Raw genomic sequence first — 26731 nt, 5'->3', positions numbered from 1 at the left:
GCGCCTGGCCGCCTCCCCCGCGGAGCCCGCAGGGTGCCCCGCGCCGGCCGCGACCCTCGGCGCGCACCACGCGCGGGACCCGACTCCGAGCAGGGGCACCCGAGGGGGCCGCCCCCCCCTCCCCCCTCCCCGCCCCAGCCCGCCGCGCTGCTGCCAGCGGCGGGGAGCGGGAGCCGGGGCCGCGTGGAGTCCAGTCCGCGTTTTGCGAGTGCGCGGGAGCGATCGGGGCGGAGGGGGCGATGGCTGCCGGCGCTGGCTCGCTCGTTCGCTCATGCCATGCTGGGCCAGCGCGGCTCCGGCAGACGTGTGTTTACCCATATCCGGGTTAGAGAGGAAAGGAGGAAAAAAAAAAAAAAAAAAAGTTTCATTTAAACCTGAACAAAAAACTTTCAACATGAAATCACACAGCAGGAACAGGCACAGACCGTAAGGCGTTCTTACCATTTCTAATCTCAATCACGGACTCGGGGAGGGAAATTTCTGTAATTTGGTGCGTGCGGAGCGGTCCGCAGGGGATACTCTTGCCTCAGTCAAGTCCCTTCCCCGGCCGCTTCTCTTTCTGCCCCTCTCCCTCCCCCCACCGCTGCTCGCCCCCCTTTTTTGAGGTTGGGGGTCGATTTTTTTTTCAATTTTTGTTTTTGGTTTTTTTTTTGGTAGTTACTATTATCAGCACTAATTTCTCCGGACTCGCAATGTTGCGATGATCATGGCCGCGCAAGTCGCAGCGGCTCCGGCGGGTGCGAACAACAGCAAGGGCAAAGCCCCGAGCCTGCCGGGCGGCCTGGGCCCGGAGCGGGGCGCGGGGGGGGCCGGGGCCGCCGCCGCGGGGGCTCCCGGGCCGGGCCCCGCGCTGGGGGTCGGAGAGGGGAGTCCGGCCGGCGGCAGTAGCAGCAGCAGCAGCGTGAATAATGTAGATCACCATCTCCTCCACCACCACAGCGAGCCGCTGAACATGGCCAATAACGCGGCTCCCGCCGCTGCCGCCGGTAGCAACAACAACGCCAGCGGCGGCGGCGGCTCCTCCTCGGAGCCGGCTCTGAAGGAAGGTGGAAGCTCCTCGGCGTTATCTTCATCTTCTTCGTCTTCTTCCTCCTCCTCCTCCTCCAACCCGGGCTCGGCCATGGAGACGGGGCTGCTCCCCAACCACAAGCTGAAGAGCGTCGGAGGCGATCACCCCGCCGCGCCGCCCCACCACCACCATGCCCACCACCCGCATCACCATGCCCACCACCACCATGCCCACCACCCGCACCACCACCACCATGCACTACAGCAGCAGCTAAATCAATTCCCGCCGCCGCCGCCGCAGCAGCCGCCGCCTCAGCACCATCCCGTGCAGAATAACAACAGCAGCCTCGGCGGCGGCGGCGGCGGCAGCGGCAGCAACAACAACGGCGGTGGCGGTGGCGGCGCTGCTCAGCCCAGTGCAGACATGGAGCAGCAGCAACATGGAGGAAAAGACAGTGTTTTGGGCGCTCAGGCCGAGCCCCCCCAGCAGCCGCAGCAAATGCTGAATAAAGGCGCCGACGAGGAGGAGATGCCCGGCAAGATGGGCGAGCCCATCGGCGGCCGCTACGATCACCCCGGCTTGGGACCCCTGGGCGGACAGCAGCAGCCCCAGCAGCCGCCCCCGAGCGCTGGGAGCGGCGGCGGCGGCCTCGGCGGCGGCGGCGGCGGGAGCGGGGGAGGCGGCGGCGGCCCCTCCGCGGTGGGTGTCTCGGAGTTCAATAGCTATTATGGCAACGCTGCCCCTGCCCCTGCCAGCAGCGCTACGGCGAGCCGCGCCGGGCCTTGCTTTGATCAACATGGCGGACAACAAAGCCCCGGGATGGGGATAATGCACCCCACGGCGGCCCCCAACAGCATGGACCCCCTGCAAAACTCCCACGAAGGTTACCCCAACAGCCAGTACAACCACTACCCGGGCTACGGCCGCGGCCCCGGCGGCGGCGGCGGCGCGGGCGGCGGCGGCGGCGCGGGAGCCGTGGCGGCGGCGGCGGCGGCGGCGGCCGCCGGGGCAGGCGGCGGCGGCTACGGGGGCTCCGCGGCGGGCTACGGGGTGCTCAGCTCGCCGCGGCAGCCGGGCGGCGGCATGATGATGGGCCCCGGCGGCGGGGCCGGCCTCGGCAAGGCTGCCGCCGGCGCGGCGGCGGCGGCCGGCGGCTTCGCGCGGTTCTCCGGCCAGAACCAGCACCCGTCCGGGGCCACCCCTACCTTGAACCAGCTGCTCACGTCCCCCAGCCCCATGATGCGGAGCTACGGCAGCAGCTACCCCGACTACAGCAGCCCCAGCGCCCCGCCGCCGCCGCAGCCCCAGCCCCAGGCAGCGGCGGCCGCCCCGGGAAGCCAGCAGGCAGCGGCGGGCATGGGCATGGGCAAGGACATGGGCGCCCAGTACGGAGCGGCAAACCCGGCCTGGGCAGCGGCACAACAAAGGAATCACCCGGCGATGAGCCCTGGGAACAGCGGGCAGGCCATCAGCAGGACCCAGGTAACCCCCCGCGCTCGATTCGTGAGGGCTCCCCGCCTCCGTGCCAGTCGTGTCGGGGTCTTAGTTGCTTGATAATTCACTTTTTTCCCCTGCCTCCCTCCCTTTTTTCCCCCTTTTTTCTTTTTTTTTTTTTTTTTTTTTCCTCCGGGCCAGTTCTGCTCCTCGCTGCCTCCGTAGCGAGGGTGAGCAGCGCACAATGCGCGGCCCCGCTGGGGCTGGAGGCATCGGAGCGCGGCTTTCGCTGCCGAAATTAGGTTGTTCTCAGACCCAATTAATATTTTTTTTCCCCTCCACTTTGAAACAGCGACGGAGAGGCGCAGGGCCCGGAGGACAGGCAGCTTGGGACGGGGGCGGGGGGGTGGATTTTGTAACCGGAGTGTCGGCCCCGGGGTTCTCCCGGGGGATAACGTCCATTATATTTCACGGGGCTGTTTTGGTTTTTGGTTTTTTTTTTCTCTTCCTTTCTCTTTTTAACCTGTTAATTTTTTTTGGAGCAGAACCGAGTTGCGCCGTTGCACGCTCTTAGCAAATTAGTTTGTCACTGATGGAGTTACCGCAGTGGGGTCCGCGGAGCGCGGCCGGGCTCCTTGTTCTGTGGGAAGAGCGCGCGTGTGTCCGCGTGCGTGTGTGCGCGCGTGTGCCCGCGCCTCAGTTCGCGCGGCGCGGGCCGGAGCGCGTGGGGCGCCTCGGTCCGGTGACCTTAAGGGGGACTTGCCCACCCGCAGAAGCGCGCGTGGTTGCGCGCGCGCATAGCTTCGTCTCTCTCCCCAAACACACGCGGAAATCCAAACCCGGGGGGGGGGGGGGATCAAAAACCGGAAAAAAAAAAAAAAAGAACGAAAAGAAGTCCATGGTGTGATCAAAGGGGCGCGGGCACCGTTCGGGCCGCCGCCCCCACCCGCACCCCCCCTGCCCCAGCCCGGTAACTCCGCCGATCGATCGATCGATCGATAGATGGGCGCGATGGGCGCGGGGCGGCGGGCCGTGGCGCGGCGCCTTTCCGGGGCGGGCGCGGCGGTGCGGTGCCGGGCGGTGCGGTGCGGAGACCCGCCGGGCGGCCGGTGCCGAGGAGCGGCCGGGTCTCCTCCGCCAGGTTCGGAATTTGAATTGTGGAGGTAAACTGGCTGCAACCGTCTCCAGACAGCTGCCTCCGAGTTGACATCTAATCTGCCATCTGATTGGCTCCCCGCTCGCCATTGGGCACCTCGCGCCGCTGATGTAAATAGAAGTGCTGAGCGGCGCAGTCACAGAAACCCCCGCCACAAATAACACCCGGCAGTCGCGCCGGCGGGGCGAGGTGGCGCGGGCGGGCGGGCAAGGCGGGCGCACACGCACGCACGGCCTCTGCATCGGCACTAACCCTGCCGGCCACCGGCGCGGGGGGAAAAGCCAGGGGCATCTCCCCCCCCCCCCCCCCTTCAGCTTGGTTACATGGAGCCGTTTTTCTGGGCATCGGTTTATTTAAATTTTTTTAGATTTTTTTTTTTAATTCTGTTATGTTAATTGGAGGCGGTGGGGAAGCATCTTGTAATAACAGTGCTTGGACGAGGATTCGGGATTGCAAGTCGCGCTCGTGACTCTGAAAACATTTTGTAACGTTGCAGCTTATGGATATTATGCAAGGGATTAGATTTTTGTTTAAAAAAAAAAGAGATTTAATACAAATACTAATTTCTTTACATTTCTATTAGCTTGATACCTAACCTATGCATGCCTCTTAAAAGAATCTTGTTTGCGTGTAGCTGCTGCAGGCGAGAAAACGCCGTGTATGGTACAAAGAAGGGAAAAAGGAGCCGCTCTGTCAGAGGTTGCATTTGTTTCATCTCTGCAGCGAATCCAGATATTCGGGGGGAAAATGTGCTTTTGCGTTTGAATTGTGGTTAGAATACTTCAAGAAGCATCGGGAGTTTGTTGATCTCATTTTTCTGCACAAGTGTGAGATTAGGCTTGAATTCTCAGTAGGAAAGTGAATTGTGTTAAACGGGGTAGTGCGTTAGAATTTTATGGGTTTCTTTTCCCTCCAACAAGATCTTTCTATTAAGAACTGTTAAATCTTTTAATAGCTTTTAACAATGAGGACTGGCAAGAACAAATGCAGGTATATGCTTTTGGGGTCCTCAAACGGCTGGATCTTTCCATAAAGTAATGAACAGAACCTGGAGAAAACATAGCTTAATATTGTGAACGGTGTATTAATCCTGAGAAAATAATAATAGAAACCCTGGATGGGCTGGCTGTGTGTGTCTGCTTCCAACAGACCACTCATACCATGTTTTTTTAGTTTTTATTCCATTTCCTCTCTATTTCTTCCAGGGAAATAAGATTATTTTTGTGAGTGTTAATTTTTACCTTTTTTTCATTTGCACTGGTAAAAGGGTCACTGGAAGCCATAAGGTAACGAGGCCTCATATGCGTAAACTTTCATAATTAATTTAAAAATATTTGCATTGTCTGCTTGCTTTTAAACACAGGTAGTTCAGAATTCATGGCTTTAAAAGCCAGGAAAATCATCGACAGATAGACATAGTACATGTTAGTTCAGAGTGCTATTTCTTCACAGCAGAAATTGTTTAAAGTATTTTATTTTTATTGGAGGAGTGAGAGTAAATTCATCATGTCCTCAGTATGACCCTTAGAAATACTTCCTTATATTTATGGGTTTACGTCCTCTCTCACAGATGTCTTTTTTTTTTTTTTTTTTGTACTGTAAGAATTAGGATGCAGCTTAGAAAGAATAGTCTGGCAAGGGCACAATTTCTTTGCTTTTTTAAATTTTTTTTTTTTTCCCCTCAAAATAATTGTCATAAAGGCAAGTCATCAGTGTTCTTTATATTATCATTTTTCCATCTAACCAGTAAGTAATTGAGATAAGAAATTTTCTTAGATTTTAAATTAATATTTTTTAATATATAAAATAGGTTGTGTCAAATAAAAAATACCATTAGCTTACAGAACACAATTTTTTTGTACATTGTTTTTTATTTTTAATTCCCATGTGTCAGTCTCCATGTATGTTATATCATTAAGTAAATTGATTGCTTTTTGAAAGAGAAAAATGGAATATTCAGTCCAGCATTTGAACAGAAGGCTTCTCTTTATTTTTTTTTAATAATAATCTGTGTGTATACTCTATATATGTGTATACACACATTAGAATATACTCTCTTGTCATGTGTCTTTGCAAAGCAGATGATGATTGGCCCCTGCGCTTATAAGAAACTATTGTGCTGCGAACAGAGAAAAAGGACCGTCAGTAGGCTACAACATCTGAGATACTTGTTCAGGAAATTCTTGCCTCAGCATGGGTAATTTTTGTAATATGTAGAACTGTGGCGTCCACTCTGAACTAACTTCTGTGTTTGTCCAGCTTGTTAAATTATTTCAGAAAATTTTGCTTCCATTTCATTTAATCACCTTACCTAGTCGTAAGATGAGATGTAAGCTTGAAAAAGAGGCCTCTTGTTTCTGAAGAAACGCACATTTTCAAAGCAGGTGGATGTTGCTCATGTGGATACATTGATTTGATTGTGGAGGAGTTGTGTGATGCTAGTACAGTACCTTGTCATCCAGTTATTTTGATTATTGATTAATTCCTCGGCAGCATACAGATATTTAAGAGTCCTGAGGCTTCTTTTATTCCTCACTTCTGATTTGCACTGCAGTAGCTTAACACATTAGCTGGCCTCTGTGTGTGTGCTTTATATACAGCTCTCTCCTTTGTGCACATGTGTAAGATTTACATACACCTACACACAAATAGAGAACCTGGGTCTTTTCACGAGTACCTGTATAACAAAAGGTATATAGCTAGTGTTAGAAAAAAAATCTGTCAAGCTGCTCTGAGTTTGAGTGTGTATCAGTTGTTTGTTTTGCAGTGGAGAAACTCAGAATATGCCTGATTCTGCAGCTCTTTTTATGCCAAATAGATTGCCTGTATTGGGAGTTCTGGCTAAGCCAGGGCTGGAGAATCATGTCCTGTGCCTGAAGGCCTTTAAACAGCTGTTAGTGTGGTGAATAGATTCTTGATGTCTCAATGGGAGAATAAAATATATTTTTCCCTGTGCATTTTCGAATAAACAGTTTAGTATTCACATAGCTTCTATTTAGAAGTAGAAAATAGCAACATTCTCAGTTAGTAGTATCTATATATATATTACGACCATATATTTGACACTTTGTGGTTTGGTGTTCAGTTATTGGTTTCTGTAGTAGCGCTTATGCCTACGTGTTGAACAGCAGGACCCTGTGTACGAGATACAATAAAGAAAGAGAGATGCAAACCTGTCCGCTGTATTACTGCCTCCATCATGTAAGGATTCTACAACTAAGCGGTCGATTACGGTCGTCTTGGCATTCTGATCGGAATCTGTGGGGATGAAAACTAAGGCATTTAATCAGTTGCTAAATTTTCTAGTTACATGTGTAACATACAATTTTTGAAATTACTAAGCACGGTCTCTTAGGTGATGCTGTTTCATTCTGAAATAACATCTTAGTTAAAACTAGATGAAATTCTTGCAATGAAAACAAGTTTGAGTAGCTACTGATCTTTCTGTTTCTTACTTTTGCACCTCAAATATTTTATCGTAGGTATTTTGACATTCTCATTGTTAATGTGAGAATGGCAGTAGTTTATTTACCCTTATTCCTTAAGATTGTACCTGTGTCCTAAGTAGTTACATTTCAGTACTTTCTCAAAATACACCATTTATCGGGAGGCTTTGAAGATTCTCTGTGGATATGTAAAGTAGTATTGCCACACTCGCTGTGCATGCATGCTCAAGGCTGCAGAATTTCAGTAGCATGTGTTTGTGGTAGGCTAACTCGCTAGAATATATTTTAGAATTGTGATTATTAAGGTACTTGGGAAAAAAACTTTTTTCTTTCAATTTTGGGGCTATTTACATAGTGCTAAATACATGTTTTGGTAGGATTGAATGAGGACTTTAATTAAAATTAAATTAAAAGTATACCTTAGTGGTTTTCAAATTTGTTTTGAAAACTAGGAATAGGAAAGTGGTACTAAGCAGTGTTGTTTTTGTATTGCTTGGTGCTGGGAGAAGCAAATAAATGTAATACATGAAAATCTTGTGTAGCCAATCATATTAGAGTAAAATTTATTTTAAAGAAGGCTTACCTGTTAATAAAGTTAAATACTATTTTTTAGTAAACCTGAAAGGTTTCTGTACATCCAGTGTATGTTTTGCTATTCAGATCCTAAGGTTACCTTTTGAATTTTTTCTGTTATCCAGTCATACCTATTCATGCTCAGTTTTACACACAAATGCTGATGTCCTGGCACAGTGCTGCCATGTTTGTGTTGCAGGTGGGCCGGAGGATTTCTCTTGTTGTACTTCCAGTTCTGAGAGTGTGGCATCCAGTGGTCCACCAGGAACATGTCTGCTCTGGAAGGGCCAAACCCATCAAGGGTGGTGTTGTTCCACTGCAGTCGAGGAATTTTCAGGGATGAATGTATCCCAAGACATCTACGTAATTTGTGAACAGTGCGTTTTAGGGAGGCTAGATGGCTAATTTGTACAGGATTACTTTTAACTACCTTTATTTCCTCAGTAGCAGTGTTCCAAGTACGTTTGATCTTTACGCTGTCTTTCTAGTGTGCCCTGCGCTGGAGTAGAGATGATTCTACTGGGTGGGGAGACTGAGGCACGTAACATACACCTTCCTTCAGGCAGGCACACCTTGGCACAACTGAAAACAGAGGTCTCTTAGAAATAAATTGGGTCTTGGTGCCATGAACTTCAGCTTTTGAATAAATCCAGTCTTACTGTGAACACATTCTGTTGTGGGAGAATTTAAGCTTTGCAGGTATCTACTCAGACAACTGAGAAGACGAATGATGGAACGAAACGAGGGATTTGTCTGCTGTGTCAATATAGTCACCTTAAACTAAAGGCACCGTCATCTAAAATTCAAGTATTCCTTGCACTGTTTTATCATTACGTACTCAATGTCATCTATATAAAGTCACTGGATTTCTCATAGAAATTAAACTCTGAGGAAAATTGAGTTGAACAAGTGCCCAGGAGCTTAGCTGGTATTGCAGAACTTGCCATCTGATGAATATGATGTACAGAGTACAAGTATGTGCTGGGGGGGGGGGTGTGCGGGGGTGCATGCACAGGCTTCCTTACTACCAAGTCCGGTTGTTTTATCTGGCAGATAAATTGTCTTCATTTCTAAAGTGAACAAATTTGATGCAGAAATCACAACTGTTGTGTCTTGTTTAAAGATTGCTTTTCATGTGGGAATTGTTCTTACTGCAAATAAAAAGTACCTTTTACCAAACTTTGTATTCCCTATATAGGATGCTTACTTCATTTGAAGGCACCTGCAACTATTTAGAAAATTGCGTACCCTAAGATCATTATCCTGATGCTATTATCAAAATGTTTCATTTATGTTTAATAAAACCAATGTGAAATCTGTGTAAAAGTTTTCAGTGGGCATGATTTGAAAGGGTGTTGATATATCATGCGTTTATATTCCATGTGTAGTGGCAATGTTAATCTCCTTATAAACTACCAAACCAAGTCATGAGACGGCTGAATTTCTGAATGGGTAGTGGCCAATTTGTGGATATAAAACAGAGTTTGATGGTTCTGTAGTGTGTGTTAAGAATTGCTTTCAGTACAGAGCTATCAGTGTTTGATCTACTTGCATATTACTTCTTGCATTTGAGTCATGGTGGGTTTAGTAACTATGTCAGAAGGACTGAGCATGTGTAGAAGTATGTAATCTATTTATTAGTTTCCTTTCTCAGATTTCAAGAACTCTTAGTTAATCTTTTGCACCTGAACTTGCCCAATTGCCAAACGGTGTTCTGCATTTAAGAATTCACTGTTGTGCTCTGTTTGGCCCCCTGTGTTGTAGCCTTCTCAGACTTGAAAAGGTACTGAATTTAGGTTTGCAATCTGATAATTGTTTATGAAGTCATCCATCTGAGCAGTAGACCCTCTGACACTTCCCTCTGTAGGGCTGTCACTGACCTCCCCCTGTCACCCCCATCAGTCTCTTTCTGACCATTGGGGGGTGGGTAAGGAATTTTCTGCTAATCCTTTTTCTGCCCCCCCCCCCCCATCAGATGTACATGGGATTTTTATTTGTTACTTATTTTCTTTAGTGTGTTTGCTAAAAAATAATAATAATGAGAATGGGAAAAACTCTTAATGTATAACCCCTCCCCCCCCTTTTTTTAGGGGGTAGTGTTAGTTGTGTTACTAATAGGGTCTTGTAAGCTTCTGCTTTAAACTTAGACTCAGGATGTTTTTTTCCTTGAGAGACTTGTTTGGTATTTATTTTAGGTATCTGCTTACTAAAAAAATAAATCTTTGGTAGTGAGGGTTTCTGTTGGATGTTAGTAAATTTTTTCACCTGTGTTAGTTACAAAATGGTTTTGATTCCGCTAAGTTAACTGAATCAATTTATTTGCCCTTTAAAGACCATGTGGCCAGGTCCACTGTGAAGTTCTATTGTTTCAGCTATATAGTTAGGTTCAAGGAATTAATTGAATCCTTGACTGATAGCACTTGTGGCAAACCCCTTTGTATTTAGCTTACCATTGGGGTGGTAGTGTGTCTGCACTGGCAAAATAACAGCTTTTATAAGTAGCCTCTCCTGAGGGGTTTACAGGTATGGCTGTTGAGATAGATGTAACTTGCTGAGTTTTTCACAAGGTAGATAGTTCCACGACGTGTTTTGGTCATGTTTTAAAAGCGTGAAGTGATCTGTGTTGCATGGGAAAGAGAGGGCTGTCTTGCTATAGCACAGTCCCTGCTACAGCTGGCTTTCACAGAAGGACCTGAAGTTTGAGCATGGTTGTTTTTTGTTTGAGTAAAGAAAGAAAATTGGTTCAGAAAATCCCAAAAGGAGAGATCCTGTTTTAAAACATAATTGTAGTCGCATGTGCCGTTCCCATTGTGGACATGTCTTAATTCACAGATTGACTGAAGTAGAATAGTGCCTTCTTTACGCAGGCAGTGAATTCAGCCATGGTAAGTAATTTATGTGACTTCAGGAAAACGGTATTAGTAGAAGATTGGTGCAGGAATTCTGGATAGCTGACTGCATGATCTAAACGTAGCTGGTTTCACTGTTGGATACCTCGGTTTCCCTATGTTAAAATAAGGATAATGGTTGTCTTATTCAATTATCTGAGTTTGATGTGCGGTTTTAATTACAGTGTCATGCAGAATGAATAGGCAGCCTAAATACTTGCTATGCGTGAAGGTATCCGGTCTGCACCGTACCTTCTTCTCTATTTGTTTGGATGAGATCTGAGACTAGGTGTTCCCAACATTGATCATGTTACTTGGTTAGCTTGTCAGACTTACTTGTTTGTAAGCAAGATACTGAAACATCAGCTCTGAAAGTTTCTTTTGAAAGCACAAGGACAGGATTTGTAGTTCTTAAATTTTATTCTTTTAAAGTTAAAAATAAAGATAAGGAGGTTTGTTTTGACAGCATCAAAGGAATATGCTGGTTTATTTGCAGCCTTTGATTTGGGTGGAATGTATGGAGTTCTGTATTTTTTTGTGTAGCAATTTATGTTGTGAATATTTTGGATATTCTGTTTATATGAAGTAGTATTGATGTTTTACTTTCAGGCGTGATTTATGGAAAATAATTGTGCTTTTGTGATTTTTTTTTTTTTTTTAATTTCAGTGTTTCTTAGTTGCTTGAAATTCCCAAGTCAAGAAAAATGAGCATGTTCTTTAGAGCTGTTGTAGTTTTAAGATATTTACAGATGGTCATAGATAGAGGCTATTTAAAGAAGTATTTCTGGAAAATTACGGGTGGGTGCCTTTGAGGCTGCTTTAGTTACGTACCAGCAATAGCAAAATAATTTTACTTGGCAGTTTTACTTATACGTGAAAGTCCTTCCTTGCTACGAACAGAAAGGTGGGTTTGTGTGAGGCAGGTAACTTCGTGGTGCCCTGCATTTAGTGGTCATGAAAAGCGCCAGGAATATATCGATAGCTGTTAGCTGGTTGTGTTCCGTTTTCTGTAATCCGTTTCGAACTGAAGTTTTGCTTGATGGCGGAATTTCCAGCCTGCAGAAACGCTGACTGGCGGCCGAGTTCCCCCGGGGAGGAGAGGAGAGGAGAGCGGGCTGGGTTCTGGGGCCGACTACAAACGTGGTATTTGTAGCGTCTGTAGAAGTTTCACACATGAAGCAAACTAGTTAGCTTGTATAGCGTCACATGATCAAAATATTTTTCCCCTTGCCGCTGCCAGAAGCTATCTATTGCTTTTCAACAATCTCGCTCGTCGGGCAGCAGGCCAGGGTGTGCGCGGCGGCCCCTTCCGTGAGCGGCTCCATTCTTCACCTCCCCGGCTGGAGTGCCCTGACCTTCACATATGGAGATTAGCCCTGTGCTCCCGCCATTCAAACTCCCTGCCTCGGGAAGAAAGGGCGGTTGGGTTTTGGTTCGGGTTTTTTGTTTGGTTCTTTTTTTTTTTTTTTTTTTTCTCCTCCTCCTTTTTCTTCCTCGGGGAATTTGACAGCCATTCATCCCTGACCTGGGCAGAGGTGATGCAAGGAGAGGGGATTCACGTGGCGTGCGGGCAGGTGACGCCGCTGTGTGCGGGACCTGCCCGAGGGAGGGACTGGGGGGGCGGCCTGGCCGTGAGAGCGGAGAGGGAGAAGTTGGGGGCATGTTCTGTTTATTTCGAACGATGGTTCTTGGCGGCCTGTCACTTAGCTGCCTTTCGAAGAAGGTTTTCTCCCGGAACGATGCGATGCACGGTATTGCTAGCGGTTTCCTGTAACTGACGCTTTTTTGCATTTAAAATTGTATTTTTGCCAGTAAAGAGGTATTGTATTTGTTTGTCTTGTACGTTATATGTTGGTTTACAATGTATGTTTTTTCTTTTAAATCCTGAGGCCAACCCGCGTCACCTGTGATAGTCCCCCCAACCGGGCACAAAACGGTTTTTCATGCTAACAAACTGTAGGAGCTGCTACTTAAGTGACATTTTTGAGATTTTTAACTTTCTGTAGAATACTCTTTTTGTTGTTGAACATGTGGTATGCAAATACAGGGGAAAATAGTGCTACAAAGTATTTTGTTGTGGGTTTTTTTAAGTATTAAAAACACATTTTGCTTTTCTAATAAACCCCATAACCAGACCTTTTAGTGTTTTGATATAAATAGCAATTACACTAACTGAGATCCAACCACAATGAAAAAAAACATTTAAAATCATTCAGAAGAAAAGTTCCCAACTTAATTGAGCTCTTCCTTTAAAGAGGAGGGGCTGATGGGGCAGCATCTGAAGCAAACTGTCTTGCGTTTTAGAGTAGTCTTCTTGAAGTGCTCAATGTGTTGGCGTAGTTGCCAACATTTAAAAATAAAAAGATTTTTCCAAGAATTAGCTAGGGATCTGAGGGCTACCGCAGCCTAAGCTGTCGAGAGTTTTATTTGTGAATGCTGGTGACAATCGGAATGTTTTCTGGATGAATTGAGACCCTCAAAAAGTTTTAGATTCAGGTACGTGGGTTGGTTGTCTCATATATTGGGGTAGCATTTAGGGATGTACTGGTTCACGAGGAACTTGCCAAATACAGCACTTTGTGAACAAGCAGTGGAGAGGGATTGCCTGCCCCAGGAAGACTTTGCATAGCCTCCCTTCCTCCTTTTAGTTCTTCATGGCTCATTTTAATAATAATGGTAATAATAATACTACCACCACATTTTGTTACTGGGAGAAAGGTTGGGGAGGGCCTGAGTGAGCTGTTACTTTGCTAGAGCGTGGTTGGCAGTATGGTGGATGTGTTCCTCTACTTTTTCTGGGTATACTAACACTATTATATGTCAGTTGTGTTGTGCAATATGGTTGCTCAAGGCTTTTCCTCTGCATTTTCTCCTGCAGGGAGTGAGAGATTTATTTGTGGATTATTTGGTTCTGTCTCACTTCTTTCCTTCCCGAAGTTATACTACTTTCTCTTATCCAAACACTGTCATATTTTTTTTCTCCTTTGTCTTGTGATGCTTCTTTTTCCTTCTTTAAATGTTATCTCCAAATTCCTATCTTTCTCACTTTCCGAATCATTGGAGTGATGGAAATGCCATCCTTATTGTCTTCTGCCATTTTACAGTTGTGCGAGAATGAGTAGTGTGACCATATATCCAGAGGGAAAATAGCTTTTGAGTGACCCTGGTACTCATCCCTCCCTCTGACTTACATTTGCTCCTCTCTGTCCTCCAAGGAATCTGTGCACAAAAGTTGTTGGGGAGAGAGCGACAGCAGGGGGAAAGTGCCTTTGCTAGCCAGCATCCTTTGTAGGCTCTTCTAGTGACCGGAAGTCAAGTTGCATTAAAAAAAAAAGAAAAAAAAAAAAAAGCCACCAAAACACCAATCAAGCAAGCCCCCAAATCCTGGCAAGACTTAGTGCTGATTTTTTTTAGGTTCCTCTAATGCTGACCCTCTAAGTAATAGCTGTCTTAGAGAAGAGAGGGAAACAGACAAAGGAGACAAAACCAAGCTGGAATGTAAATATTGACGTGCACAGTTTCTTTACTTTTTACCAGGCATGGCAGCTGTAATTAAAAATTGCTCTTTCTATATTTGCTTAAAAGATATTTGAGACTATGTCAGCATGAAAATTGAAGTGTGGTATTGCTGTCTGTGTGGAAAGTGTAGAAAAGACAGGAACTGAGAAGAAACACTCGGAGTGTAATTGCCTATGTTAAGTAGTAAGTGTGATGTGCTAGATGCAGTCTACACAATTTTGCAGTATCTGATAATTCATTTCATAGATTTCTCTTCCTTTGAATTCTTCTCAGAAGATTGGGGGTGCGGAGAGAAGCAAGCTGCCAACGATGGTTGGTTGTTTTTCTACTGTGTCATATTTTTCTTTGGGGGGTTGTAGCTTGTTAAGATGGTGAATGAAGCCTGCTAAAAAGTTAGTTAAGGTTCCACTGTCCTAGGAAAATACCTTAGGGATTCAAAGAACAAAGGCCAATTTCTTCTTGCATGGTAGTCTCCAAATTCTATCCCTTTGCTTCTAAGGAGACCTAGATGTTTATCTGCAACAATCTTGTTCCTTAAAAAAAATCTCAGATTTACCTGTGATAGTTACTTGTCTTTTAGGTTTGAAAAAGCTGAGTCTGACTTACTCCATTTGTTCCTTCTCTCTACTGCTTTTTAACATTCAGTTTAAATTTTTTCTTTGCTTGGCTTGACACCTTCCTTGAAGAGATGGAGGAAGAAAGTAGGTGCGTTTTGTTAAAGGCTGCAGCTGGTTATGGCATCATAACAGAAGGTTCAAATAATTACGGGTTCTGATGACATTTTTACTTTCTTGAAGTCCTTGAACTCGTGTATGGTGGTCTTCCTCGAGCAAGTTGTCTCAGCCAGGGTGCAAGGAATAGGTAGAAATGTAGTTTTTCTCACCAGAAGTGGGGTTATGTATCTTACCGTAGACCAAAGGAGACAATGAACATGACTTTTTTTTTATTCTTATTTTTTTGTCCCAAACTTTTATCTGATACTGAGCATTCAGTAGCATGTTTCATCTGTCATTTTTAGATTAATGCTTGGGAATAAGCAGGGTATATTTTTTTAAATCAAGTTCCTTCTTTAGATGTTCATCAGAAGATCCAAGTGGGTGTTCCTCAAAAAGGCAGCTTTTTATTCGTCTTGGCTTTTGAGGATCGGGGCTGAAACAAAGAGCAAATTAGCAGGAGAAAGGTTGTAACACCTAAATGTATAGGAAAATATATGTTGAGCTAAATGGGCATGTGCCTTTTGTGTAGATACCAAGCTAGAATTTCTTTGGGGAAAACTGAAGAAAACTTGAAAACCTAATTTGTTTATCTCTGCATTTTTCCATAGCCTTTTGTTACACTCCTTGGGCACTCTTTTATTGAGTTCTGTGTTGCTAAAAAATCTTGCACCAAAGTGTGAGTCTAATGGTCATCTGAAGCTGATCTAAGACTTCACTTCTGCTGAAAAGACCAGTCCCACCCTTTTATCAGCTCCCTGCTGCTTCCCTTGTGTCATAACCTGAGTCGCATCAGCTCGCTGATTTGTCTGAAAACTAATCCAGCCAAACCTGTGAATGGTTAGCTTTCAGCCAGATCATTGAGCTGATCTGACTTGCAGCACAATCTTTCCAGCACAGAGGTAAGGCAAGGGAGAGTGTGGTGAGTTCAGCTGAGGGTGGGAGTCAGGGCGGGACAGCCCCTTTTGGTGGTGGTACAGGCTTGTATCAGCTTAAACTCATCATGAGACTGCATCTTGAGTATAAAATTAGTGTGTAAGTGATGACAGATATTTCTCAGTGTTTCTCTGGAGCATTGTTATCCCCCTCTTAAAAGGGAAAGAAGCCAAGGCAGAGAGTAAAAATTTGTTTTGTTTTGTTTTTTTGTCAAGATGATAATTATACAGAATGCACTGATTGCAGTGGCCAAATAAACCTTCAGTATCTTTGAAATACTAGATTTCAAGGGTGGGACTCATCTAGCCATATGTATTGTAGGCATTTATACCTGATCTTTTCATCTTCGTGGGCCACTTCGTGGGCTTTTTGTCTCTTCGGTGTAAAGAAATAGTAATTTCTTGGTGTGAATCATCTCATCCTAAAGTAGGCATGTAATGCAGGTCTAATGAATCATGCTCCTAAAGTTACATGTTTTTCCCCTTGCTCTAAAGAAGGTCTAAGCCGATAAGCTCAGGTGTTGATGTCGAAGGACAGGTGAAATTAATTCCTTCCACTATTTATAGTGTTTTCAGATGATACAGGCAAATGACTCCAGATTTCTGTTGGAGTTCCGGAGTAACCTTCCTCTTGTTATCTTGCTAACCCATTAGAACTAATGGTTTTAATACCCATTTCCTGTTAAGATTGATACATTTCTTTTTTGTTGTCCTTTTTTATAATACCTATTCAGAGTTCTTCCTGCTGTTGCTTTTCTTTTGATAAGTTAAATTTTTGCCTGTAAGAACTGTCAGTGTTTCTTTTCAAGCATATTTGCAGACACGAGGCACACTGGCAAATTTGAAAATATCAGGATGAATTTCCAGATCAGTTGACCTTAACGCTTAGGTACGCAATTTCCATACAGAGATGCAAGCTTTTGATTTGGAAATAGGGCAGCAGTTTTGTCGTGTAGATGCTGCTTCACAGTCCGTTGAGAACTCCTCGCCCGTTGGTGGCACTTCAGCTGCGGCCAAGTGGGCACCTCTGACAAGGAGCTGCCACTGTGGTTCTCCTCCGCGCCCAGCGCTGGTGCTCCCGGCGGCTTGGCAGCCCTCCCGCCAGGTGCTCCAGGGGGTCTGTCCGTGGGGCGTCACGCAGGGCAGCAAACCTGATCAGCAATTCGGCAGGACTGAGGGTCTGCGCTGGGCGTGGGGGGGAAGGGAGGGGCAGCCCAGTCGAGGGATCTCTGCCACCAAGGGAGCTGGTGTCTGTGGGAGCAAACAAGGCGTGTTCGGAGGGCTGCGGGTGTATTCCAAAACCAAAGTGATGAAACGCGATGTAATGCTGAGGGATGAAATTGTTCAAAAGTACAAAAGAAAACACAGGGATGCCTGTCCTGCAAAGAGCTCTTTTTGGCAATGCAATTTTTTTGCAAAACAGTTAAGGGGAAACAACGCATTTTGCAAAAGAGATTTACCGACATGTCCTGCAAAATGGTTAATGTAGTCCTTAATTACCTCTAGGGTCACTTAACCTTTCTTAGTAGAGTGTTTAAAATACCCAAACTGAGGTATTATTGCTATTAATAATTTTGCTGACATCTTTGTGGCAGGGTGTCAGTGCTTTCCACTTTTTGGAGGCTGGCGTAACCGGTATTTCTGTTTGCTCCCTTTTTAAAGGATCTTTCTCACAAACAGTGACAATTTATTTGGCTTAAGCTTGGGTTTCTGAGCTCGGTATCCTCTGAAAAGTTGCTTGTTTTCAAAAGATTCTGAAGAGTCTTCTGTAGTTTTATAGTTTGTATATTTTTTATGGTTCTCTTTTATAGTTTGGAGTTCAACTAGTGGCATGGTTTTTAGATGTACTTTTTTCCTCCCAGTGTGTACGAGGGGAGGAGGAGGACGACGCATGGCTTCCTCAAGGTTGACTGAAATGTTTTAACTTCTATAGCAAATGAGGTGAGAATGAAATTGTCGGAAGGATAGAGACTAAATTATTGAAGCACTTGACTGTTTAAAGTAGCTGGGGATGTACTATAAAAGGTGTGAGTCTAACAGTCAAATGTGTAAACAGCACCTTATTCCTTCCTTGTACCTGATTTCTCACCACTTGCTTTATATGATGAGAGCCTAAATCGGTGTGGGAGATACCGCAGCCGTTCTCAAAAGTGTTAGTTTATGATACCTCCACCAGAAGAATAATCTATTACCGTATAGGATAGCAGAGAGAAAAGCATTTTCAAGGAAGATTAATTGAAGTAATTCATCACTTTAAAATGAAGAAGGTTCATCAAACAAAAATAAAAGCTAAGTATTTTATGTGCCTCTATTGGAATTTGATAACCATTTGTTTTGCTAGAAAATATATGTGGACTGGGCACCTAGTGCTTGTCTACACAAGGAAATTTAATGGTACAACTATGTGCTATAATTATATGCTATAATTATACTAATATAACTCCCTATGGAGACACTCTTATACCAGAATAAGAGTTTTCATGGTTTATCTTATTCTGCTTCCAAAGCACGTGAGCTTAAGTGGGAAAGGGTACTCTTATACTGGAGTAAGTTTCCACACTGAGCTAGTTATATTGGTATAATTATGCATTTTTTTCCTTCAGTGTAGACAAGTCCCTAGTGCCTTTTCAGCTTTGAACTTTAGTTAAGAATTTCTTGGTTGTGATAAGTGTCTAAGCATTTTCATAGTATATTTTTATAATGGGACTTGGGTATTTAAACCAATTACTTAGGCCAATTAACAGCTTCCTGGGTTGTGGATAACAATAGGATATAAAAAGGGATCAAAATTTATGTTCCTAGCTGCTTGGATATATCTGCTTCCCCCCTCACCCCCCATGTGGTTTTACAAGTACGCAGTGTACAACGCAACAGGTGGAATAGTCTGTGGCTGTCTAATGAATTCTGCGTTGGACACTTTTTGTCTCCTGTTTCTCATTATTTCTCTAGTTCTCCTGTGCTATGGCTCTAATTGCATGCATCTCTATGGATCACAGAAAGAAGCTTCCTTGATGAAGTTGAAAAAAACGTTTCCAAAAATGTTAATTGTTTGGAGAAATGCTGAAATTTATTGATCTTCACACAAGACAGTTAGGACCATAATTGACTTGCTAGGCACAAGTTGTACAAGGAGCAACTCAAATTGGATGCAGAGGGAGGGGAGGGTGCAGGTGCTCTTCTGGTATGTGATGCAGTCACAGGAAGAGTGATGTTGTGTAGAAGATACGTTTGGTAGGGGGGATCTCTCTTGCCTGATTTGGTCACAAGTGGGTACCTAGAGAGGTATTTACATGGATGGTGCTTTGAAGTTGGCCACCTCCTCTGGTTCTCTTCTGCCCCTATCTCCTTTGCTGCTTAGAATACAGCACATCTCATCCTTACCTTCACACCTCCCCCAAAACAGGAATATATAAACATTTCTTTACTGTATTTTAGCAATTTCTGCAAATACCAACATAAATTCCCTAGAAACAGTTTTTAAGTATCTTTTTTACTTCTTATGAAAGGACTGGTTTGAAAACATACCTTTTTTTGTCCTCCTAATTTTCTTTTATCAATATTTCTAGTACGTTTGTAGTGTTATAATGTCCATGTTGTCTCATTGTGCTAGAAATTGAGGATTATTACTTCAAATGAAAAGCAGATTGCAGAAACAGGAGACGTCTTAAAATAAAATAGAGATGATGTAATAACCTCCAAATCATAGAAGAGCAAGGCTGGAAGGGACATTAGGAGGTCATTTAATCTATCCCTCTGCTCTGACACAGGATAAGACAGACCTAAACCATTCATGACAGATGTTGCTCTGTCCTGTAGTAGTAACAGACTGAGCAAAAAGAAATTATGCATACGCTTCCCCCCCACCCCCAGCTTTGTGCAAGCTGAACTTGACATAGAATTGGTGTGAGAGGATATGTGGATTCATAACAGGATTATTTTGAGTATCTGAGTTGTTTCTTGTTTTTGGAAGCTTAGTGTTTTCTGTCAAAATAGTCTAATGATGTTTGTGTAATTTTGAGTGTAATGGCCATTTCTGATTTTATCTGGTAGTTTTGTTTTTCAGGTGTATTTCTTCCTGAAATGATTCTTTTATTGTTAGTTTTGTAACCAGTGTCTCGTCTTCTTGGGTATTGAGCAGTTTAGTTTAAAAATGTGTAGCATTTCCTTTTCATACTTGACAGTATTTCTGATGTATTATCAGTTTCAGTTAATTTTTTTTTTTTTTTTCCCCCAATGTCTTTTTGTGTGAAAGAGCTGAGCAAAAAACCTAGCGGTAGGAGTGTAAAGGGAGAAGGGGAAGAATGTATTCAAGAAATCGTAGTACTTGGCAGAAGAGCTGGGTTTAGTGAAATGCCAGGTTAGATGTGAAGTGAATAATGTGGCTTTAAGAAAACATCTTTTTTCGTTGAAGAATAAATAGAATGTACATTTCAGAATTTTACACATGATATCTGCAGCTCTTTAATCCTAAATTGAAGTTTGCAAATGAGTGTCAGATGAATAACATCTCTCTAAATTGAACAATACCTAAAATTGGAATTGTAGATACCCTGTTGCTAAAACGAGTCTTTGGGCTTGTTTGGCCTTTTAGTTATATATCAGCTGAGAAACATCTGTCTTTGATGCTAAATGACCTCTTCTGACTAGGCCAAGTGATTTTGACAGAATGAACTGTCTTCAGCCCTCATCAGCTGCTGGAAGAGGCTGGTGTAAGTTGCCGCCTTGGAGAACGGAGAAAGATTAGATGTAAATATACTCAAATTGCTTTTGCCCTCAGAAATGGCTTACTCAGACATACAGGAAAGATTCCCCATACCTGTACTGTTTCAGTGTTTATGAAGGCAGTCGTTTCCTTTTCTTTCTTCCCATTTTCTGATTGTTAATTTTAATTGTGTTCTAGATTGGTAATTTTAGGAAGTTGGGAATACTGTATTTTGGGTTGTGCCCAAAGGGGGCTCATTAATCCGGAATATCCTCTCTAACAAATAAAGGAGTTTTTTGAAGTGCTTTTAGGAAAGCTATGTTGGTGTCTTCACATGATGGCTGATGTGGGCTCTCTAAAGGACTGGAAAGTAAGAGGTGGGCATAGGAGTGGAAAGGATCCAAGAGTTTTCAGGCAGACAGAATTTGAAAATAATGATTTCTCCTTCTGAGAGGGGCGGAAATTCTGTGAATATGGCACAGTCAGGTTTCCTGTTAAATGATGTTTTTTGGATGAGAAATACTGAAGTGGATCAGCTTTCCTGCTTTCATATTTCTCAGACCAGATATGTCTCACATGTTGATATTTAATTTTAAGTGGTGTGATATTAAAAGAAAATGATGTTCATATATTGAAAACACATGCCTTCTTTGTATAGAAACTGTTAAGTTCTGGATAGTAGCTATATTAAACCCATGCACTTAATTCTGAATGTCCAGGATAATTTGTTGCAGAGGTGTTCCTACCCATGATTAATCCTACTTCCCTATTTCTGCATTTATCCATGTGCGTGTTGTATGTGTGTGTTTCTTTGTGCTGAGATGCTCTAGGATGTTTCATAGTCTGCCAGTGTTTATGGAAGAATTTCTCCCTTTTGTTGTGATTGCGAAAACAGTAGTGAAGAGTTAGCAACTTTTGCCAGTTTTGAGTGAGAATTATGTGAAGGCACTAGGGTTAAACCAGAATTTGATCTGGTTTAAACCCAGGTCGAAATTTTTTCCCGAGTAAGCCATAGGGATCTTTGTATTAATATCCAGATATGTTTTTGGAGGTCTGTTCTATAGGGTTCTTTGGGAGTCATTCTCAAATGTCTGCAAATTTTTAAGTTTGTTTAAAACCTGTGGGTATTAGAGCTGATAATATTCTTAAATCAGTGGAGCTTTTAACTTTTTTTGCTACCATTATTTATTTTGCTTACAAGATATGTTTGTATAAATACATATATATTGATCTAAAGAGCAGGGTTTTTTTCTTGCAGAAATTCATGTTTAAGTCTGAACAGATGCCTTAATACTTTGAGTTTTTGACTTGCTATGTGTGTCTTTTAGTATGGCTACTCCATGCTAAGTACACTAATAGTTCTGGAATTACCCTGTTGCAGGGTGTTCTTGCCACCACCACCTCTAAAAGGAAATTTACATCTCCTGTAATATTTGTCCTTTTAATTCTAAAATCCAGATGAAGCATAATCCCAGGAGTGTTTTGCTGTTGCAATGTAATCTTTTTCAGATGATACATGATTTAGTTGGAAACAAATTAGCAGCTATGCATGCCTAAAGAAAGCAATTTAATAAACAAGATTTTTGTAAGACCTAATCAGAATTGTAAAATGATACTTGGGAATCAGTTACATTATACAAAAGAGCTGGTGTGAATGTAGGCATGTGTGTGAATTCATGGTTTCCAATCACATTGTTCTCTCAAGTAATACAAGGGCTTTGACCTTCAGTCTACTGTTTCTACTAATTTATTACTTAATTATTAAATATTTTCAATCAATAATGAAAATTTTCACTCATATCTGTATTTTGTTCCGGTGATTGGTTTTAATTTTTATTTTAACTACTGAAAAAAGCTATTTTCTAATGCTTTAAATCACCTGCTGCTGGTGAATTTTTGTTTTGCTCCTTCCCAGAAAGTTGGTTCCATGCTCCTGACAGTCTCTGTGTTGATGAGGAAGATCATTATAAATGCAAAATAATCACAGGCAGGTACTCACTAAAATTCTGTTGCTCCAGCTCCGCAAAATGGGTTTCTAGCCGCAGATTCATTATCTCTATCTGGTTGACCCTTGGACTGAGCTGACGCTGCTGATATGTCTCTAACTGGGACAGTGGATCTTTATGGTGTTCAACCAACATGTTAAAGAGACTGGTATGGAACGATGGTAAAAAAAGATGAACCAGTTAGTTTCCAGGTAACTATTAATATTTTGCACTATTTACAATGAAGTTTTTTCAGCCTCTACAGGAAACAGTTTTAACGTAGAAAATATGTTACAAGAGAAGCAGTTTCTTGGCAGTTAAGAAGTGACAGGGCTTCTGTTAGAGCTGAGTTTGCCTTCCAATTATCCTGATCCTAAATATATCCTTCAGGAATTTTGCATATATTGGCTCTAGCTAGGGGCTTTCCCCTGTTTTCTTATTTAAGACCATTTCTTACCTAATTTAAAAAAAAAAAAAATGTTAGGGTTGAAAAGAGAGAATGCTAGATTAATGAGTAAGCTACCTGCTATGAGGCTAGAAACCAACAAATACAGAAAGTCAATGCTTTACACTTCATTTTAACATCCCAGTCTGCTATCACTTGGTGTGAGTAGGGTGAGTGATTTTTCTCATTTTTCTGAGCTTCTTTTCTTCCCGGTGTGACAGAGGAATACAACTCTTAAAAACCTTTGGCAACTGTTTCTCTGTGTGGCCAGAACTTTCTGAACTTCCCTTAGTTGTAATCTCACATTATGGCTATGAAAAAGGAAGACAACTAACTGCTTTTGTTTGCCTGGTGGAGTTTTCCTTTCTGTTATACTTTTATATCTCTTTATCCCGGTATCCTGTCTATTTTGTAAGTGGTTTTTGGTTTGTTTTTTTCCTGATTTTATTCATCATGGACTCAGAGGCCTGCAAAAAGAGAAGAAAAGTCTTCGTACCAAAGCAACTTCTGCTCTGTGCCTGGAAGAGAGTGGCAGGGCACTTTGCAGAAAGGAGTGGAAGATAATCTTTGACAGCAGTCAGGGATGAGAGTAAGAGCAGGGGTGTGGGAAGGGAAGAGGGGCTGTGTTCTCTAGAGTTTTTGCTAGATTCTAGTGTTATCTGGACTCTGATTTATTCTGGAATTGCATTCTGGTGAGGTCCATTACAAATGCCAGCAGTAGGTATAATATAGTTTTTGAAGAGTTGTCATTTGCTCTTCTTGTAATAGTGTAATCTCAGAACATGGCCTAGAACTTTTAAATATGTTTCATTCAGGAGTACTTGATGAAATCGAGCACATAATGTTGAATTTGAGAAGTTGAGTGGCTTATTTTTGGACTTATCTTAGAAGTAGGTCATTTTCTCGAAGGCATTAATACTGTTCCAAGTGATCTAGCAGAAACGTAAGGTGGGTTTTTTTTTAAAAGAAGATGTTTCCAGACACCTTTTTCCTTTTGAAGATAAGTTTCTGAAAGTTTAGAGTACCTTGTTACAGCCTACGATGCAATGGTCTCCTTTTTAAAACCTTCTAGATTTTTTTTCCTCCCTAAGCCTACTTGTTTCTGACTCCTAGTCCCGTTTCTTGTTGATAATAACTGGCATCAGTCTCCCCAAAGTCTTCATGTCTTCTTCCTTGTTAAGAGTGCATATAATACTTCTTACTATGAGAGTGAAAACCCAGTCACAGAAAGGTGAAGTGTTGTGCTCATGTTTGCCTAGCAGGTCAGCTGCTGAGCCAGGAATAGAAGCCCTGTCTTATGACTCAGTGCCCTAACCGCTGGCCTGCGCCACCTCTCTGAAGCACTGGTCTTTTCCAAGAATGTAGTAGTGGTGGGGTATCTACAGCAAGTATAGGAGCTTTGCTTCCAACTTCGGCAGGGCTGCGAGGCTTATACATAGCTTAAAACACTGGGTGAGAAAAAAAGCTTTCTAAAGGAGCTCCTAGATAAGTTCTGTAAAGTTATGGTTTGCTTTGCTCTGTTTAAAAACAACAAAAAAAAATCTGGTTGAAAATAGCTTTCCAGAAGGTTGTGGATGTGGAAAAAAAGTTATACATGTTTGAAAGTCAAACTCCACTCTACAAATAACCTTAAGAGCAGCCTGTGATTAAATCTTTTGTATATTCAACAACAAACTCATTTTATGCAACCACAACTATGATAAAATTGAATTAAATGAACCTGCCTCTAAGAAAAGAGACTGAATAGCTGAGTAGCGCATTATTCAATGAATGGAAAACGGGGAGGCTGGCTGAAACGGCTGGGAAATGGTTTTAACATTCTATCGGACTAAAGAGCAATTCTGTGAAATCACTGTATTTGTTTCCCCCCTACCTCCCCACCCTCAATTTTTAAATAGCAGTGCTCTTCATACTGTCAGAATTCAGTGTTGTGACACCCCTACTCAAAAGTTATGACAGCAGTGTAATGACAGCTACTGCCTCTTGAGAATCAATCAGGCAATTAATTTTGTAAATGAAATGCTGATTATACAAAGCTTCACATGAGAGGCCCAGTGATTAAAATCAATTTAACAAATTGTTTCAGGTGGGACTTGATTAATAATTTGCCGTAAATGCTGAGGATATATGACCAGCATACCTTTTTGTGTGTGTGTTAATATAGAACTATATATAACGCTTGGAGTGGAAAAAATCGGCAGCTAACTGTATGTACTTTTGGCTTGTGACCTAGATGTGATTGGTTATACCTTTTTGTGGGTACACTTCTCCCCAGTGTCCATAATGTCACTTTCTCAGGTAGTGCTCTCTCCAGCAATTAAATACATCTAATTTTTAATTTTATTTTTACTGATAAAGCCAAGTAACTAAGAAAGTGTATTCAGATCTACTTGAATATTTATTAGGTTTAGGAAGATTTTTCTTTAAAATTTGAAGTGGGTGTGGGATTTCTTACCCCCCCCCCCCCTTCTGTCACTTACTAGTTTTCAGGACTTTCTGTATTTTCCCCTCCTACTCCAGTACTTCTCTGCAGGGAGACTTCCTGCAGAGCTCCCCTCGTTCCATTCGAGGCTGCTCTCTGCTCCTTGCCTGACGGACACTATTTTTAGTACATCCTTTTCTGTCCATCTAACCCTGTGTTTGTGTAAGAGCTGTACAAAGTAGGTAAGGGAATTTTTTTCGAGTTCCAGATGGCAGCCATGCACAGTGAGTGAAGGTGTTTACTTGTCTAGGAAACTGAGAACCTCATTGCCAGACAAAATAGAAGTAACTGGTATTCTGGGTGGGGCTTTTCTTTTTTTAACTTACAGATTTCTGGGTTTATGAATGGAATTTCTCTTCCTTGTTGAGCCATAGTGTTGGCTACTGAGGAGGCCTTAGGGCTGTGAGACATCCTCTGGTGAATCTCGCCTGAGAACTTTAAGATACTATTTTCCCTTGCTATCTGCCTTGTTCTCCTGCCGTGTGTTACTATTTCAGTAGCAGAAATGGCAGACTGAAAACTCTGCCCATGTCTCACGTACTCCAGTGCCAAAGCTGTTGTATTGGTGCAAAACAACCCTACATGGACAGTTTTAAGTTCAGGTGCTGTACTGTGGAGGGAAGTAGCTAAAGCATGGTCACGATCTGGCAGCAAGTAGGAAAAGCAGCTGGAATCAATTACATCTTGTATGGTGCAGATAGGTTTGCTAGAAGACATCTTAAGAACCCCTAAATTCTGCTGCACTAGTAATTACTGCTAACTTGCTGGGGAGCACTTTTGCTAGGAGAGTGTAGAGCTTCTGCATGCCTGAAGAAAGGTGGTCTCCTCTGTATGGAGCATCCAAGTTGGATAAAACAAATGTAAAGACGGGAAGATAATTTCCGAGTACTCCTGGAAGAAGTTTGGAATTAGGAAAATGGGTTACAGAAGAAGGCTGAGTGTTCAAGTGTGATGAGGACAGATGACACGCCTTCAGTTGACTTCAGAGCAATCAGGTTATTTATTATCTGTATGTCTGTGGTTGGCAATGACAAAGGCAACTTGAAGGGCACCAGTTCTGAGCTGCATAGCCATGTGAACTTGTCAGAAACATAGGATTGTTTTGGCCATCAGGTGTGATAAATGTGTATAATTGCTTTTTGATGTCTTAACCTCTGCATGCACTCATAGTGGCAACTGAAGAGGTTAGTTGTGTATACTTCATTAAAAACAGGTTTCTTTTTTTTTTTGCTATGTTTGTTGTGATTTGTTCTTTCAGTAGTCATTTAGGTTTATCTATCTACAAAATAATAATAATAGAGAATGGCTGACTTACTGACCTTCCCATTTTCAGGTTGTGTTAAAAAGGACCCAGAAGAAAGCTGGAAAACAGGCATACATAGTCCTTCTCCCCCACCCCGCAGAGACACTTGCTTGTATAATTATTTGTGAATGTTCTAGTGGA

The 26731-nt window shown here is 43.0% G+C and overlaps 1 protein-coding gene across 8 annotated transcripts in view; it reads left to right on the top strand.

The window, feature by feature from the left end:
* Positions 1–435: 435 nt before the first annotated feature.
* ARID1B (AT-rich interaction domain 1B) overlaps positions 436–26731 on the top strand; it is a 336792-nt gene continuing 310496 nt past the window's right edge. For 6 of the 8 annotated variants that reach the window (XM_075035934.1, XM_075035940.1, XM_075035938.1 and 3 more), the window contains exon 1: positions 436–2491. In XM_075035934.1, the coding sequence (XP_074892035.1) occupies positions 701–2491 (1791 nt within the window). In that variant the 5' untranslated portion in view covers positions 436–700. The remainder of the gene's footprint in view (positions 2492–26731) is intronic. The other 2 variants (XM_075035939.1, XM_075035937.1) reach the window with 1 other exon arrangement.

This window comes from Buteo buteo, chromosome 9, assembly GCF_964188355.1.
Source record: "Buteo buteo chromosome 9, bButBut1.hap1.1, whole genome shotgun sequence".
In the NCBI taxonomy this organism is placed as follows: Eukaryota; Metazoa; Chordata; class Aves; order Accipitriformes; family Accipitridae; genus Buteo; species Buteo buteo.
The sequence above is the reverse complement of the archived record's forward strand: the minus strand, read 5'-3'. Positions and strand labels throughout refer to the sequence as shown.